At 33.8% G+C, this 14,014-nt stretch overlaps 1 protein-coding gene across 1 annotated transcript; it reads right to left on the bottom strand.

Moving 5' to 3' along the window:
• Nucleotides 1–3,887: 3,887 nt before the first annotated feature.
• On the bottom strand, nucleotides 3,888–7,759 carry LOC127904862 (protein STRICTOSIDINE SYNTHASE-LIKE 10-like). The gene is made up of 3 exons (XM_052449876.1): nucleotides 7,425–7,759; nucleotides 4,735–5,004; nucleotides 3,888–4,611 (listed from the first exon to the last, which is right to left on the bottom strand). The coding sequence occupies exons 1-3, from the start codon at nucleotides 7,694–7,696 to the stop codon at nucleotides 4,080–4,082; spliced, it is 1,074 nt and encodes a 357-aa protein (XP_052305836.1). The 5' UTR covers nucleotides 7,697–7,759; the 3' UTR covers nucleotides 3,888–4,079.
• Nucleotides 7,760–14,014: the final 6,255 nt, after the last annotated feature.

Genomic DNA, 14,014 nt, shown 5'->3' with positions numbered 1-14,014 from the left:
TACAAATTAAATCTGATTTTATTAATTTTTGAATTTTAATCTAATTTTATATATTAAATATATTAATTTTATAATTTAACTCATCATTTTAACAACAATGTTAAGGAAATTTTATCTCGTTTATCAACTTGTACAAGAAAAGAGAGAAGAGCCCAAATCTTCGGCTTTCGACGTGACATTTTCAATAACTTCGGGCCCAATGTATTGCGCGATTGCATCCTCCGAAGCTTCTCCACTTGACTGCAAGCACTTGGGATATTTCATGATAGTAATTAAATATTTAAATGTTTTGAGATTTAACTTGTTCATTATTAAAAATTTTAAATTAAATTTTTAAATATTTTTAAATGGTTTTAATATGCAAATTTTAAAAATATTTTTTTAAAAAATATTTTTTAATATATTTTCAAATATTTTTTTTTTTAAAAAAATTACTACCGTAATATTATATACCCTTAGACAGTGACTGTGGTTTTGTTTTTCTTCTTTCTTGTGAATTAAGATAAGATCTTGACCAAATCTTTGAATTTCTGTCCACCCTTTTGCCCATGAGACTTTTTATTTATTTATTTCACCAATTGTTTGACCGAATTCAGTTCCGGGACATCTTGGTAATAATAGTAATAACAAATATCCAGTAAACCCAGAAGAGGTCTTTGCTGAAATTGCCTATATTCTTCTGGTTGGATTGTTGATCTTGAAAAGTGAAAAATATGCTACGATATTGCTCTGGGGGGCATTAAAAGTTGACTCATCTTGGAAGTTTCTGTTTTTCTACCAATTTCTAATTCTAGTATTTGCAGATATCGGTGGCGAGTTGCAGGTTTGTATCTGGTTTTCATTATCAAGGTCATTTGATCGGGTGCGTTGCGGCTGGAAAATTCACCCGCCTCCGTCTGCAATTTTTATAAGCCTGGTTCCCTTCGCGTCCCGAATATCGTCCAAAACCCGCTACCCACGTCAGACTAAATCTAATTTACAAGCAAGAACAGGGTTGGATACCATTCGAGACTTCAAACATTGTTTGCAAAGTGTTTCTCAAATTATCTTTTGTCAGGGTTTTGGATATTTTTATATAAAAATATTAAAAATCACAAAAAATATATTAATTTGATATAAAAAATATTTTCAACTACACGTTTAATCTATGTTTATATTCTTCATGGTAAATTAAAATTATATGAAAGACACAAAAAAATTATCATCATCATCATCTATCAGCACTGGCCTTTATGGGCCTGCTAGCCTATATCTTTTAGACTGAATTGACAACCCACATTACCAACAGGCCTTTGATGCTCTGCTGCCAGGCAAACTGCTGGCCTTCGTTTTGGATAGTGGACGCTGACCTCACGGATCTTTTTTTTTTAAAAGGTGCCTTTTAAAATAATTTTTATTTAAAAATATATTAAAATAGTTTTTATTCATTTTTTACTCAAACACATAAAAATTATTAGAAAATATTTTAAAAATATTAATTTAATTTTTTTAAAACAAAAATCAAATCATTTCATAAAAGCATCACGGAGTCACTTATTAATAAAAATATGAAGCGAGTTTTCATTAGTCTACTTAGCACCAGTAAAAATAAAAATTGTAATGAGTTAACCATTTAGTAGGTGATCAAGTAGTAATAGTTTGGGGCTAAGAGGTTTGTTCCCACTGTGGTTTCAAGTTCGAACCATGTGGTTGTTAATATAATAATCACTGGAGACTTAAATGTTTGTTAAAAAAAAAACATTATAATGAGTCCATTGAGACAATATTCTCTCTCTCTCACTGCCCTAATTTTAGGGTTTGCAATATATATATATACATTTTATTTTTACAGTTGTTTATTGATTCACTTAGGTTTGAGAATTTTATTTAATTAAGGATTTATTAGATAGTTAGGTTTAGTTTCTTGTTTAAAAACTCATGTGCGCTATTTATGCAAGACATTTTGATATTCGTAATTTATCAAATAAAAAATCTTTTTACAGTTTAGCTGTAAAATTTAGGGTTTGTAAAAACCTAATTCATTTTCATTATATTTTGCAGGTAAGATTGTAAATTGTCTACGTTGACTATCTGTATCGATAAACTGTTCATTTTGTTGCTAGTTTCCATGATAATTTGAAATCAAGCTCATGAAATCACGAAAGCAATTAAGGAATGGAGCCTATAAATATCAGGGTGAGTTTACTTTTGTTTTTAGATGTTTTTTTAAAATGTTTTTTTTAATAATAAATTATTATTTTTTTAGTATTTTTAATAGTTTTAATATATTGTTATTAGAAAAAATAAATAAATATATATTTTAATATATTTTTAAATAAAAAAATATTATACATCATAACATCAAATATATTATTAGCCTAATGGTGTAGGCCTAGGTATGATAACTCGTGTTTTCTTTCTTTCTCCTTTTGTGTTGCATAAAAAGTTATATAAATATTAGACTACACAATCGAATAGTTTTTCATTTTTATATTATTTAGACAACTAAAATAACTAGGTTTTTTCATGATTCTTTGCTATTTATATAAAAATAAAACATTTTAATATATATATTTTTAATTGTTTTAGAGCAAATTTGAGTCGTAACTCAGTTAATTAGTGTAAGTGTCATGTTAGAGTTCACAAGTTTTAGCGTTGGAAGACACACATATTTTATAAAATGTGACACACAACATTCATCTATTTTTTTAATAAAATTAAATAAAAGTCAAGCATGAGAGTCTGGCCTATTACAATGAGTTTGGTGTCCTAACTCATTACTAAAGTTTTTTTTCTTATTTTTTCCTTCTTTCTCTGTATTTCTACTCCAATTTTTTTTTATTAAATTCATTCCCTTTTTATTTTTGACATGGTTTTTAAATATTATTATAAGCTTATTATTTGAATTATTAATATTTTTTTCAATTATTATGTACATGATATGAAAATAATAATACAGATAATAAATTATTCATAAAAATTTGATTAAAATTGATTTTTTATTATTAAAATGCTTAAATAGATTTTGAATATAATTTTATAATGTTTATAATATTTTTTAGCTTTCAATCACACAAAATTTGAAGATGTTATTTTGATATTTTCTACTGACTTATCTTAACAATTATAAAATATATATTTTTAAATAAAAAAAAATGATTTCAGTTAAAATTATTATATTAGTTAAAATAAATAAAAAATACATTAATAAAAAAATTATCTTTATAAAAGAAATTCAAAACAACTGTATTATAAGTTTGATAACAACGGTAAAAAATTTCCTAAGACCTTAAAGTCTTTTACATTTTTAAAAAAATTAGATTCTCGTAGCGTAGCGCCGGTATACAAAGAAAACTGCCACGACTCAAACCTTTTTCATTAGAGAAAGTCATCGGAGCACTTGATAGTTGATAATCTCTACTAACAACAAACTAACCGAAATGAATAGGAGATGTTCTGCACCTGGGGGGCACATAGCTTTTCCATAAAGTAGCTGGGACAGCATCCTCGTATTGTTTGGCGGTTTTTCTTCGAGCCCACCACTTCATGCATTGTTTCCCAATTGTTATTTATGTATTCGGTTTTGATATCCAGCTTGGGGGTTAGACTTCGTTGAATTGGTAGGTAAATAGATTAAATTGTATTTATGTAAAATTCAAAAAGATGAAGAGATCATGATCATAATTTACAGCAGAGACAGGGACCTGCAATTTCATATTCTGTGCTTCAATGCACCCATAAATTCAAGTACATGAGACAGGTGCACTCAATTCTTACAGTAATTAAGGAATGCGACATCCCATGTCCTGTGACACCACTGACTGCATAAATTCAGAAAATTGTCGGTTTTGTAGTAGATCTCGTTTGGCAGTAGTAATTTAATGCTGGTACAGGAAGAAGAAGAGAAATTAACGAAGGAAAAGATAAGGAGCAGCTCCTTGATTATCTTGATATTTTCCACAGCACACAACTGTTTATTATAAATGCCATACAGGAATTGACTTCGTATTTGAGATTTTCTTACAACAATGCTGCAAATAGATAGCTGCTACGAGGAAATTTTTGGCAGCACAAAGTATATTTTTTTTGTAACACTCAAGTTATTTTTTGTTCTTGATGTAACCAACATAAGGCTTCATGGAAGATCCTAGCCACAAAAGGCCACTATATTCTTCAACTTCGCTCACAGAATCGAGAGCATTGCCACCATTTCCATCCAATACATTAACCACTTTACCACCTGAAGTCAGTCTAACTGCTACAGGATCATCCACAAACCAGTCAATAGAAGTTTCTTGTTGTAGTTTTGTAGAATCCAATCTTCGAATCTTTCCTCTTCCAGTATTTAGCGCAACCCAAAATTCTCCATTAGCTGTCCTCTTAATGTTATCAGGGAATCTTCCCAGTTGAATAAAAGTTTCCTGTCCATGTATTTCAGAACCCACAAGGTAAAACTTTAAGATTCGCATTGTAAATGATTCGGCAACTAGAATAAACGAATTGTCCTTGCTTATAGCCACTCCATTTGGAAATGCTAAGCCTTTGAGCAGCACTGTCACTTTTTTGCTATTTGGATCATATTTCATTAACCTTCCAGTTTTATCAGCGCTTATGATTGCCAGTAAATACTCCCTGCATGATCAAAGAACTAAAATAGTAATTTCTGGGTAGGGTACCATACCAAAAACAGTTAAGTTGCTGAAAAAATTAGCTAGCTATAGAAGAAAGAATAGAAAAGGCTGGAAACAGTAGTACCTTCTTTGGAAATAAATGCTACTGTCAGTGAAATAAACCACTCCTGTTCTGGAATCAACATCCAAAGCATTCATGAATCTGAAGGGAACTCCTTCAGCTGAAGCAGCAAGTTGTGTAGCCACTCCACCTTCCGGTCCTACTACTAAGAGTCCATAGTACGCGTCTGCAATGTAGAGATCACAAGTTGCAGAGTTGAATTTGAGGCCTAGTGGTCTTCCACACACCGGTTCCAGTTTGGTGTTTGTTGAGCCATCACACATGTGTCTATCTCTATTGGAATCAAGTTAAAAACCGACAATCAGTTATCACCATTAGCTGCAACTTGCAGGAGTGCTGCAACTTGCAGGAGTACTGCAAGGTCTGTATAAGTTTTGACTATCAATCAATTACTACCAAGACATGAATTGAATGTTGCATAATTGCGACTCTTGAACACTTTAATAGTCACATAAAGGTTCTGTCTGATCTTGCTACTCTTACAAGTAAAGGAGACAAGTTCTGACGCTGCTACACTTATAAGCAAAAATAAGTTTTCTATCCAATTTTTAGAAGTAGAAATACATGATCATTTTTTTTTTGAAAAATACAAACAAGTTATCTAAAAAAATAGAGTAAAAATTAATCACTAGAAAAGCTCCTTTTTTTCTTGCTTTCCTTACGACCAGCCTAAAATTAAATATATAATGCTTTACTTACTTACAGGAACATTTATAGCCCCCCCTACAAAAATCGCCAATTTAGTCAACAATTAAGTAAGATACTGAATAGCTTATCCACAGTTAAGTGTATTTAGAGCTCCAATGAAATTATTTTTTTACCGTTTAATTTTTAAAAGTATGATTTTTATACGCGGCAAATTTATCATTCTTGATTTGTTCGAGGGCAGTACTATCCATTTTTTTTTCAATTATTTATTTATTTATTTTTTTCTTCAATTTAATCATTGAGCATTTCTTTTCATTGAATTTTTATGTCAAGTTTGGTGCCAATTCTTTTAGTTGTTATTTTTTAATTATTTTCTTAATTGATTTATTTTTTCAATTTTATCCCTAAACATTTAATTTCATTTAAATTTTCCCGTAATATTTAATTTCAGTTGGTTTTTATGTAGAATTTAGTCCTACTTATTTTAATTGATATTTGTTTTGTTTTGCATTGTTTTTTTATTGACTTGTTTTTCTTAATTTCATCCCTTAATATTTATTTAGTTAAGAATTTTGCTTCTTTGTTTTTTTTAGGTTTGCCTTTAATGGGGTCATCATGGTCTCATGACCCAATTAATAGATCTGAAAGATTAGTTCGAGTTGACTTTGATATTTTTTTAAAAATATTTTTTTTCCGATATTGTTTTTGCTTTGCTATTTATGGGGTAATTTTAATTTCATGTATTAGGTCATGTGTTTGATTTGTTCATCCGGATTGGCTGTCAGATTCACTCGAGTTTTTTTTTTATCTTTTTTTATATGTTTTCATCATATCAGTAGGTTTCCATTCCTTATATTTTTATGATATGTTCAATCTTTCATAATATTTTTTATAGTGTAGGTTTATTCAATCATTTTTGTTTGTATTTACCGTTTAAGTCATGGGTTCTTTAGGTTGGATTTATCTTTTATTTATTTAAATAAAATAATTTAGTAAATATAATCCAGTAAATATCTCATCTTTACAATTTCTTTAGTGGTTATTGTTAATAACTTCTTTTATTTCCATAAATGGTTATCAAAAAATTTAGTTAGATGATTGCATAGACTTTTCAAATGATACTTTTATTTTTTCATATAAAAAAACACATTGGAGTAGTGTGCATACCTAATATTTTTTTATATAAAAAAATTATAACTCACATGCTAAATTCATGATTTTAATGTTTTTTTAGTTTTTTCTTTTTTTTTTCTTTACACTTATTTTTTTTGGATTCTTTACCCTTTGCCTATTTATACCATTATTTTTGTTCATTTGTTTTTCAATGATTTTTCTTTACACCTTTTGTTTTTTGAAATTTATTCTACGCAGACTAAGAAAATGATGTTTCACTAAAGCAATTGCAATATTGTTCTATTTTTTGGTTATGTTAAAAATTAATTTGAAATCTTATATATTTTTATTAATACATATGATCTTTATTTTATTTTATTATATGTAAGCGTTGATTTTGAGATTCATGGTTATGTTTTTTACTTGATTTAAAAAAACACATTAATAACATCTATACATTAATTCTTTTATGTTGGAAAAAAAATTATTCGACTAACAGCTAGACGAGTTGAATAGACGTGTTAATATTTTTTTTTGCATTAATTTATTGACACAAATAGTTCTCATAAGTGTTTGATTTATAATTAATTTTTTTTAAAAAAATAAAATTAAAAAAATTACATATTTATTTTTTATTTTTTACTAAAAAAATTATCTGACTCATAATGAAACACGCGTCAGAGGCTAAGTTGAGCCCTAGTTTTGGTAATGAATTTGAGTATATATCTGCTAGCTCTGTTTCTCATTTTGATGCATGTCTTCGAGGATTTATTATGTGATGAAATCACTCAGACTATCAGATGATTTCCTACATATGAAGTACTTAAGTAGTATATATAAAAAGGAAGATGGAGAACAAAATGAACTGCAGATGCATATATATATATATATATATATATATATATATATATGTTAAGGGCTTGAGGTCTTGCCTTTGAGGTGAAGAGACAGAAAATTCTATCCAACCAAGCTTGGCTCCTTGCCATTTCAGGATCCTGCCATCCGAGACACTAACATATGGTCCTTTGCCATTGCAATCAAAGGCAATGCTTTCTGGTCCAACGACTGCAGGGAGAGCGAGTTGGAAGTAGTTTTCAAGGCCGTCCTGGTAAAGCATTTTATCAGTGCATGAGATGCAATCAAGTGAAACGAAGAAGAAAAGGAAGCAAGGAAACAAAATTTTGGAAGAAAAGAGAGTATTCATGGTGGATAAGAACAAGATCTTTATCCGTGGCTAAAACAGAGATATTGCACAATCAATTATAGTCAGTACGGGTATCTATTTATAACGTGACCAGCACATGCATGGTCTCTCGTAGAACTGAAAATATAATATAAGTAAAACCGAGGGAGTTTTTTTTTTTTTTTTTTAATGTGGGTGTCTGTGTTAATTTGCGTGCACCTTGACTAATCTCACGGGTTCTGAAGTTAACGATCATGTAAACCTCCAGTGACCTTAAAGTTTGTGAGACTCGAACTAATAACCTCTAAGGAGCAAACTCAAGACATAACCAGTTGAGTTTTACCATTTAAAGTTAATTTATTTATATGTAATGGTGTGGTAGAGTTATTCACGATTAGGTTCGGTCTAATTTAAATCTAAAAATTTAATTAAATTAAAATTTTAAATTTTGACCTTGACTAAATTTAAAATCAATTCAATCCGAATCAGGTTATCTACCACAATGATAAAAATTAATTTAAATATTTGTTGCACATTACATAATTTTATTTAAATGAAAGATACAATTGATCGATTATTTACAGAATATGGCAGAGAATGATTGGAGTTTCTAACGATGACTATATTAGTGTGGTGCAAGAAAGCTTTTATGTGAATATGAGAAAAACAACAAATGAGTTTTGTTATGGAAGCCATTGCAAATCAATTATTGTGAACTGATTATAATAATCATTAAAAAAAATTGTATCTTAAAAAATCGTAAACTTTATTATTAATACATTATAACAGTAAAAATATTATATTGTTATGTTTATTATTGTATCTTATTCAAATTAACTAGATGGAGAATTTCTCTCAAAATAATGATAAAAAAATATCTGTGTATGTCAAAATGTAAAGAATATTGTAGAAAACATGTTTAGTTTGAACACTATTTTTATTTTGCTATTTTTCTCTAATAAAAAACAATTAATATGAACATATTTTTCAGTTTTTTAGGTTAGAAAAATATTCTGAAACGTTAAAAAACGAGAACGTGTTTTGTAGTTTTCTACTGGAGATCGGAGAAAAATTATGAAAAAATGAAAACTAAAATGAAGAAGAATAAATGTTTTGTGTTGGTGAACAGCTCCCTAGTATCCTTTCTCTTTTCCTGGATATATCAAGTGTCAGTGTCTCACAATCTCTCTTCTCTCTCTTCACGAAGCCTAACCAACATCCACGAATCAAGAACCACAGATGATGCCCGCACTAGTAACTCAATACCACAATAACATTTTATTTTATTTTTATCAATTTGATTACCTACCACTGTGTCTCACAAAATCACTATAGTTTTCTCAGATGGTGTTGCCTGTTTCTCAAAAAATAAAAAAATGTTCAAGTTACTCGAACTGTGTAAATGTCACCTTGGTGGTGGTAATAGTAAAATCCATTAGAACCTCTGAGACTTACAAGGTAGAGAGAATTAGCAGGTGCTTCGAACTTGAGAGTGTGATGACAATTATTTTTTTATTTGAAAATGTATTAAAATAATATTTTTAAGTTTTTTAAAATTATTTTTACTATCGGTACATTAAAATAATTTAAAAATATTAAAAATAATTAATTTGAAATAAAAAAATTATTTATTTTTAAATATTTTTAAAATATAAAAATAAACGGGACAAACTCAGACTCAGAATTGGCTTTTATGAGGTTGGTCATTACTTGATTTAGGTACCCATTTTTAACGCAGCCATTTTGATTATGGATTGCTCCCCGCACATGTTCGAATCCTGCAGTCTGTGTTTGCCCCTTTTTTTAGTTTTATCATTGTATTCTATTTCAAAATTCCATTGATTTAATGATTTTTATAGGCTAATTATAGCAATCAATAAAACTTCGACTAAAAAAAAAAAACTATTGATTGCTGAATCCCCGCTTGACTAGCATGTAGTTTTTCTTGTTTCGGGTTATGCCTCGTATTTAATTTTTTTTTTTTAAAAAAAAGCCAGAGAGAGTCAACAAAAGATCTCACGTTAAGCCTTGAAGAGTACTGCAAGAAATGATTAATTCCAATAAATTAGTAGATTGGACCGATACCAGAAAATGGTTTCCTCGCAGTTGTTGAAGTTCAATTAAGGAGAGAGCAAGTTGGTTGTCCGGTGGACGGCTTGTTTTTTTATTTATTTTTTTCCAGCTAGCTCGATCTGACTTTGACAATAGTTAATGGCAAGATTGGACGTAAAATCTTGAAGATACATGCAAGTCTCGACGTTCTTCCTTGTATTTTTTGATCAGGAGCACTACTCTTGACGTTATTTAATATTTTTGCTCGAAAGATAATAATACTGTAAGCTTCACTTGAAATAGATTTAAATTCTAGATACTTTAATTTATATTATATTATTATTATTATTATTATTATTATTATTATGTATTGAGAAAAGGAATCATTATATGGTCCAGAACTCCCAGTAAATCACATAAAAATTAGCTCCATTTTGCTTGTCCTTTCCTCTCCCTGCTCCAACACAAGCCATGTTCAATGAGGAAATTCAATAATATTGGTAGCTGGCTAGCTAGACCTTGATGAAGGTAGTGTTGTGCATACTGGACCGAAAGCAAACACAAATAAAACACAAACAAGCAGATTTACGTGGTTCCCCAAAACCGGGTACGTCCACGAGGCAACAGATTGTATATTATTGGAGGAATGATACAAACAACTCAACTCAACCCAGTACAATCCCACAAAACCCAGTGTTTCACTCTTACACTCGGTGTTTTTCCTCAAATCTACACTCTTTCACTCTCACAATTGCACTTACACTCACTGCATACTTCCTCTACACTTTTCTCTCAAAAATAAACCTCTTTTATAGGCAATTCTTGGTCAACATGGAGGGGCCAATAGCCTTAAAGCATGGCATGAATTGTGGCACAATTCATGCTTCCACTTGCTTAGTGGTGGGGTATTGCCACAAATGGCCAATATCCTAACAATCACCCCCTTTGCCATTTGTGGGCAATTGTCCTCTTGCTTCTTCAGCACAAGCTTGCATTCTGCAGCTCTTCCAAGCTTACCATTCTGAGAGCGTCTTCAACACAACATTCCCCTTCGAGCGTATCAACCATGCTCGGTCCGGAATGATTTTTCAAGCCTTACACCAAGGCTTACAACACCCCCTCAAACAAATATTTCCAAGTGCGACAGTCATTATCTGAGTATCTTAATGTGATCACGAGCTCACCACTCTTCCAAGAGTCTACTCATCCAGGAGTTGCGCCTGCCCTCTGTTCCACCCTAGGAACCACGCCTTACTTCTCCGTGAGTCTCTCGCTCTTAGTCTCAAGAGTCCAGGTAGCTCTCCACCTTCACCTATGGGGGGCAGCCCATTAAAGGTTGATCCATAAATGTCTTGATACTGAGTATTACAATGCCTTCACTGAGCTCACCACCTTGACAAGAGTCAACTTGTTCCGGGAACCTGCGCATGCCCTTCTGCTTCTTCATAGCAGCCGCGTCTTAATGCTCCACAAGTCACACACTTATTGTCCAAGGCAAATGTCTTCTAGCTCATTGATCTTTAGCATGGGTGGCAATATTACTTCTCCGTGAGTCTCTCGCTCTTAGTCTCAAGAGTCCAGGTAGCTCTCCACCTTCACCTATGGGGGCAGCCCATTAAAGGGTGATCCATAAATGTCTTGATACTGAGTATTACAATGCCTTCACTGAGCTCACCACCTTGACAAGAGTCAACTTGTTCCGGGAACCCTGCGCATGCCCTTCTGCTCTTCATAGCAGCCGCGTCTTAATGCTCCACAAGTCACACACTTATTGTTCCAAGGCAAATGTCTTCTAGCTCATTGATCTTTAGCATGGGGGCAATATCCATGAAAGTCAATCCTGCATTTGTCTCCATACTCATCATAGCCACTTCATTGGCTATACACCTGTCCATTCATATCTAAGCCATTACATTGGCTCTGGGGCTGTTCTGAACTGGCCTCATATCGTGGCCCACACACCTTCTCCTTAGGTGTCTCCCGCTCGTCGCCATGCGACGGTCTGATCCGGGCTCCTATCATGGCCCTCACACACCTTCCATCTAAGGTTGTCTTCGCCCGTTGTCATGGGGCGGTCGCATCCTCCTTCAGCTGAGATGCTTCAAAGTGGCTCCAAAAGTCTCTACCACCATGTGCACTATGGGAGAGATTACTGCCACTGACTACATAGAAAGAGAAAGTTGTGGTATACTCCTCGCAATCCTCCACCTCGATTTCTATGTTTGGAGCTTTTGTGCTTTCTGCTTGACAGCTCCACCTACACCAACTCTCTTGATGTCTTCGCCTTTCATTATAGGCGGTCGCCTTTATCACAGGCGTTTGCACCCCCTCAATTAGGTGCTTCTGCAACAGCTCTCTTTCCATCCTTGCATGCATTGGAAAGGTCTTCGCCTGTTATCTTCATCAAGAGCATAAGAGACTTCCTGTTGTACAAACTTTAACAGTCTCTGCTCTGAGCTTCATCTGGGAACTCTTCTTCTCCTTGCACTTATTGTCTCATTACAGTACCTCGTTGGATCCTAGGGTACCTCTGCACAATCTCCGTGTGCCCTCGTGCAATTTCTGTTCTTCAGATTTCTCCCTATTCCTTGCTTATGTTTGACAGCAGCTCATCCTGTCACAACACCTGTCCAAGTCAAAAATAGGGTGTCAATCTTTACCCTTGCTGTATTTCTCTTCCATTATCAGGGTCTTCATCAATTCTCCCTTCGAGAAATCACAGTCACCGAATCTAACTTCTTTTGAGAAATCACCACTTCATCAGATCCTTGATCATACGGAACCCAACTGTTCCCTTGTGCCGTCATCCTGCTAGTCTTCAACCGTTTCATTACAAACTGTTATATATACGAAAATAGTACCGTATGGATAATCCTTCCACTAAGCAAGTTCCCAGGAAAGATTGGAGGGGTCACACTGGTCCCGCTTAAAACCCAACCTCCTAGACAGAACTTCTTAGGCCATATCTATCCATCGTACTGTCTTTCCGTATATACAACCATTTGCTAGCTTTTTCGCGGCTTTCCTTTACAAGTAATCTGGAATATATGGTTTAATACATGATTTCTCAACATCTGGCGAGACTACCAGTTCTTAGATTCGTCAAGATTGGTCTTGTCAATTTCACTTACACCTCTAATTGTCCACATAACGGGTGTCCAGAGTGTCCCAATTTTACTTCCCTCAAGGCAATTCAAATCTCCCACTTAGCAGTTCAACACAAAAATTGGGTAAACATGTGCACCTTCTTCTTCTTCATCTCCATCGACACCATGATGACCTTCAGATGCCTCCTAATCGGGCAATCTCTTTTGTTAATTCACCACCGCCATTTTTGGTCTCAAATCTCAACGATCGGACCGTACATTGCATCCGAAACGATCAAATTAGCTGGAAACAAGTCTAAAATCGTCCAAATCGCATTTCAGACGGCTAAGATTTGATCAAAACAATTCTGGCCTGATGAGCGGCCCAGATTCAATCTCAGATCCGGTTGCACGTAGACTCTGCTGCACAGAATCTTATCCCTCGGCTCGCGGCTCGGCTCGGCTTCAAAACGGCTCGGCTCAACTCGGCTTGGCTCGGCTCGCAGCTGGTGACGTGGCAGGTGGGTCCCACTTTGCTGACGTGTCTGATGACTGGACAATGACTGTACGATGTCATGCTGACTGGACGCTGGGTGTCTGACTGGGCGCTGACATACATGCTGACTGTGTATACTGGCGTCATGATTATCATGATGACGTCATCCTTATCCGGGTCTGTCATGTGGGTCGGGTCGTCTGGTAATTCGGGTCGGGTCAGCTCATCTGGGTGAAGAAGACGCGTGTGACGCGTGGCGCGCGTCTGTGCGCGTGGGCAGTATCCTCGCCGGAGCGTGACGGGTGCGGAGTTTTCCGACGTCCGATTTCGACGCGGTTTTCAACAGTGGCTTCGTCTCTTCCTCCTCTACGCAGTGGTATGGTCAAAACACAATTTTGACAACTTCATTTTTGAGCAAAATCAAACACCCTTTAAACCATGTGCTCTATATCAATTTGTTGTGCATACTGGACGAAAGCAAACACAAATAAAACACAAACAAGCAGATTTACGTGGTTCCCCAAAACCGGGTACGTCCACGGAGCAACAGTTGTATATTATTGGAGGAATGATACAAACACTCAACTCAACCAGTACAATCCCACAAAACCCAGTGTTTCACTCTTACACTCGGTGTTTTTTCTCAAATCTGCACTCTTTCACTCTCACAATTGCACTTACACTCACTGCATACTTCCTCTACAC

Source organism: Populus trichocarpa, unplaced genomic scaffold, assembly GCF_000002775.5.
Source record: "Populus trichocarpa isolate Nisqually-1 unplaced genomic scaffold, P.trichocarpa_v4.1 scaffold_509, whole genome shotgun sequence".
Classification (NCBI taxonomy): Eukaryota; Viridiplantae; Streptophyta; class Magnoliopsida; order Malpighiales; family Salicaceae; genus Populus; species Populus trichocarpa.
The sequence above is the reverse complement of the archived record's forward strand: the minus strand, read 5'-3'. Positions and strand labels throughout refer to the sequence as shown.

Coding starts and splice junctions, on each gene's coding strand:
- LOC127904862 (XM_052449876.1), bottom strand. CDS start 7,696: ATGAATACTCTCTTTTCTTCCAAAATTTTGTTTCCTTGCTTCCTTTTC. Junction 5,005..7,424: donor TCTGTCTCTTCACCTCAAAG/GCAAGACCTCAA, acceptor TGATTCCAATAG/AGATAGACACATGTGTGATG. Junction 4,612..4,734: donor AGCATTTATTTCCAAAGAAG/GTACTACTGTTT, acceptor TTGATCATGCAG/GGAGTATTTACTGGCAATCA.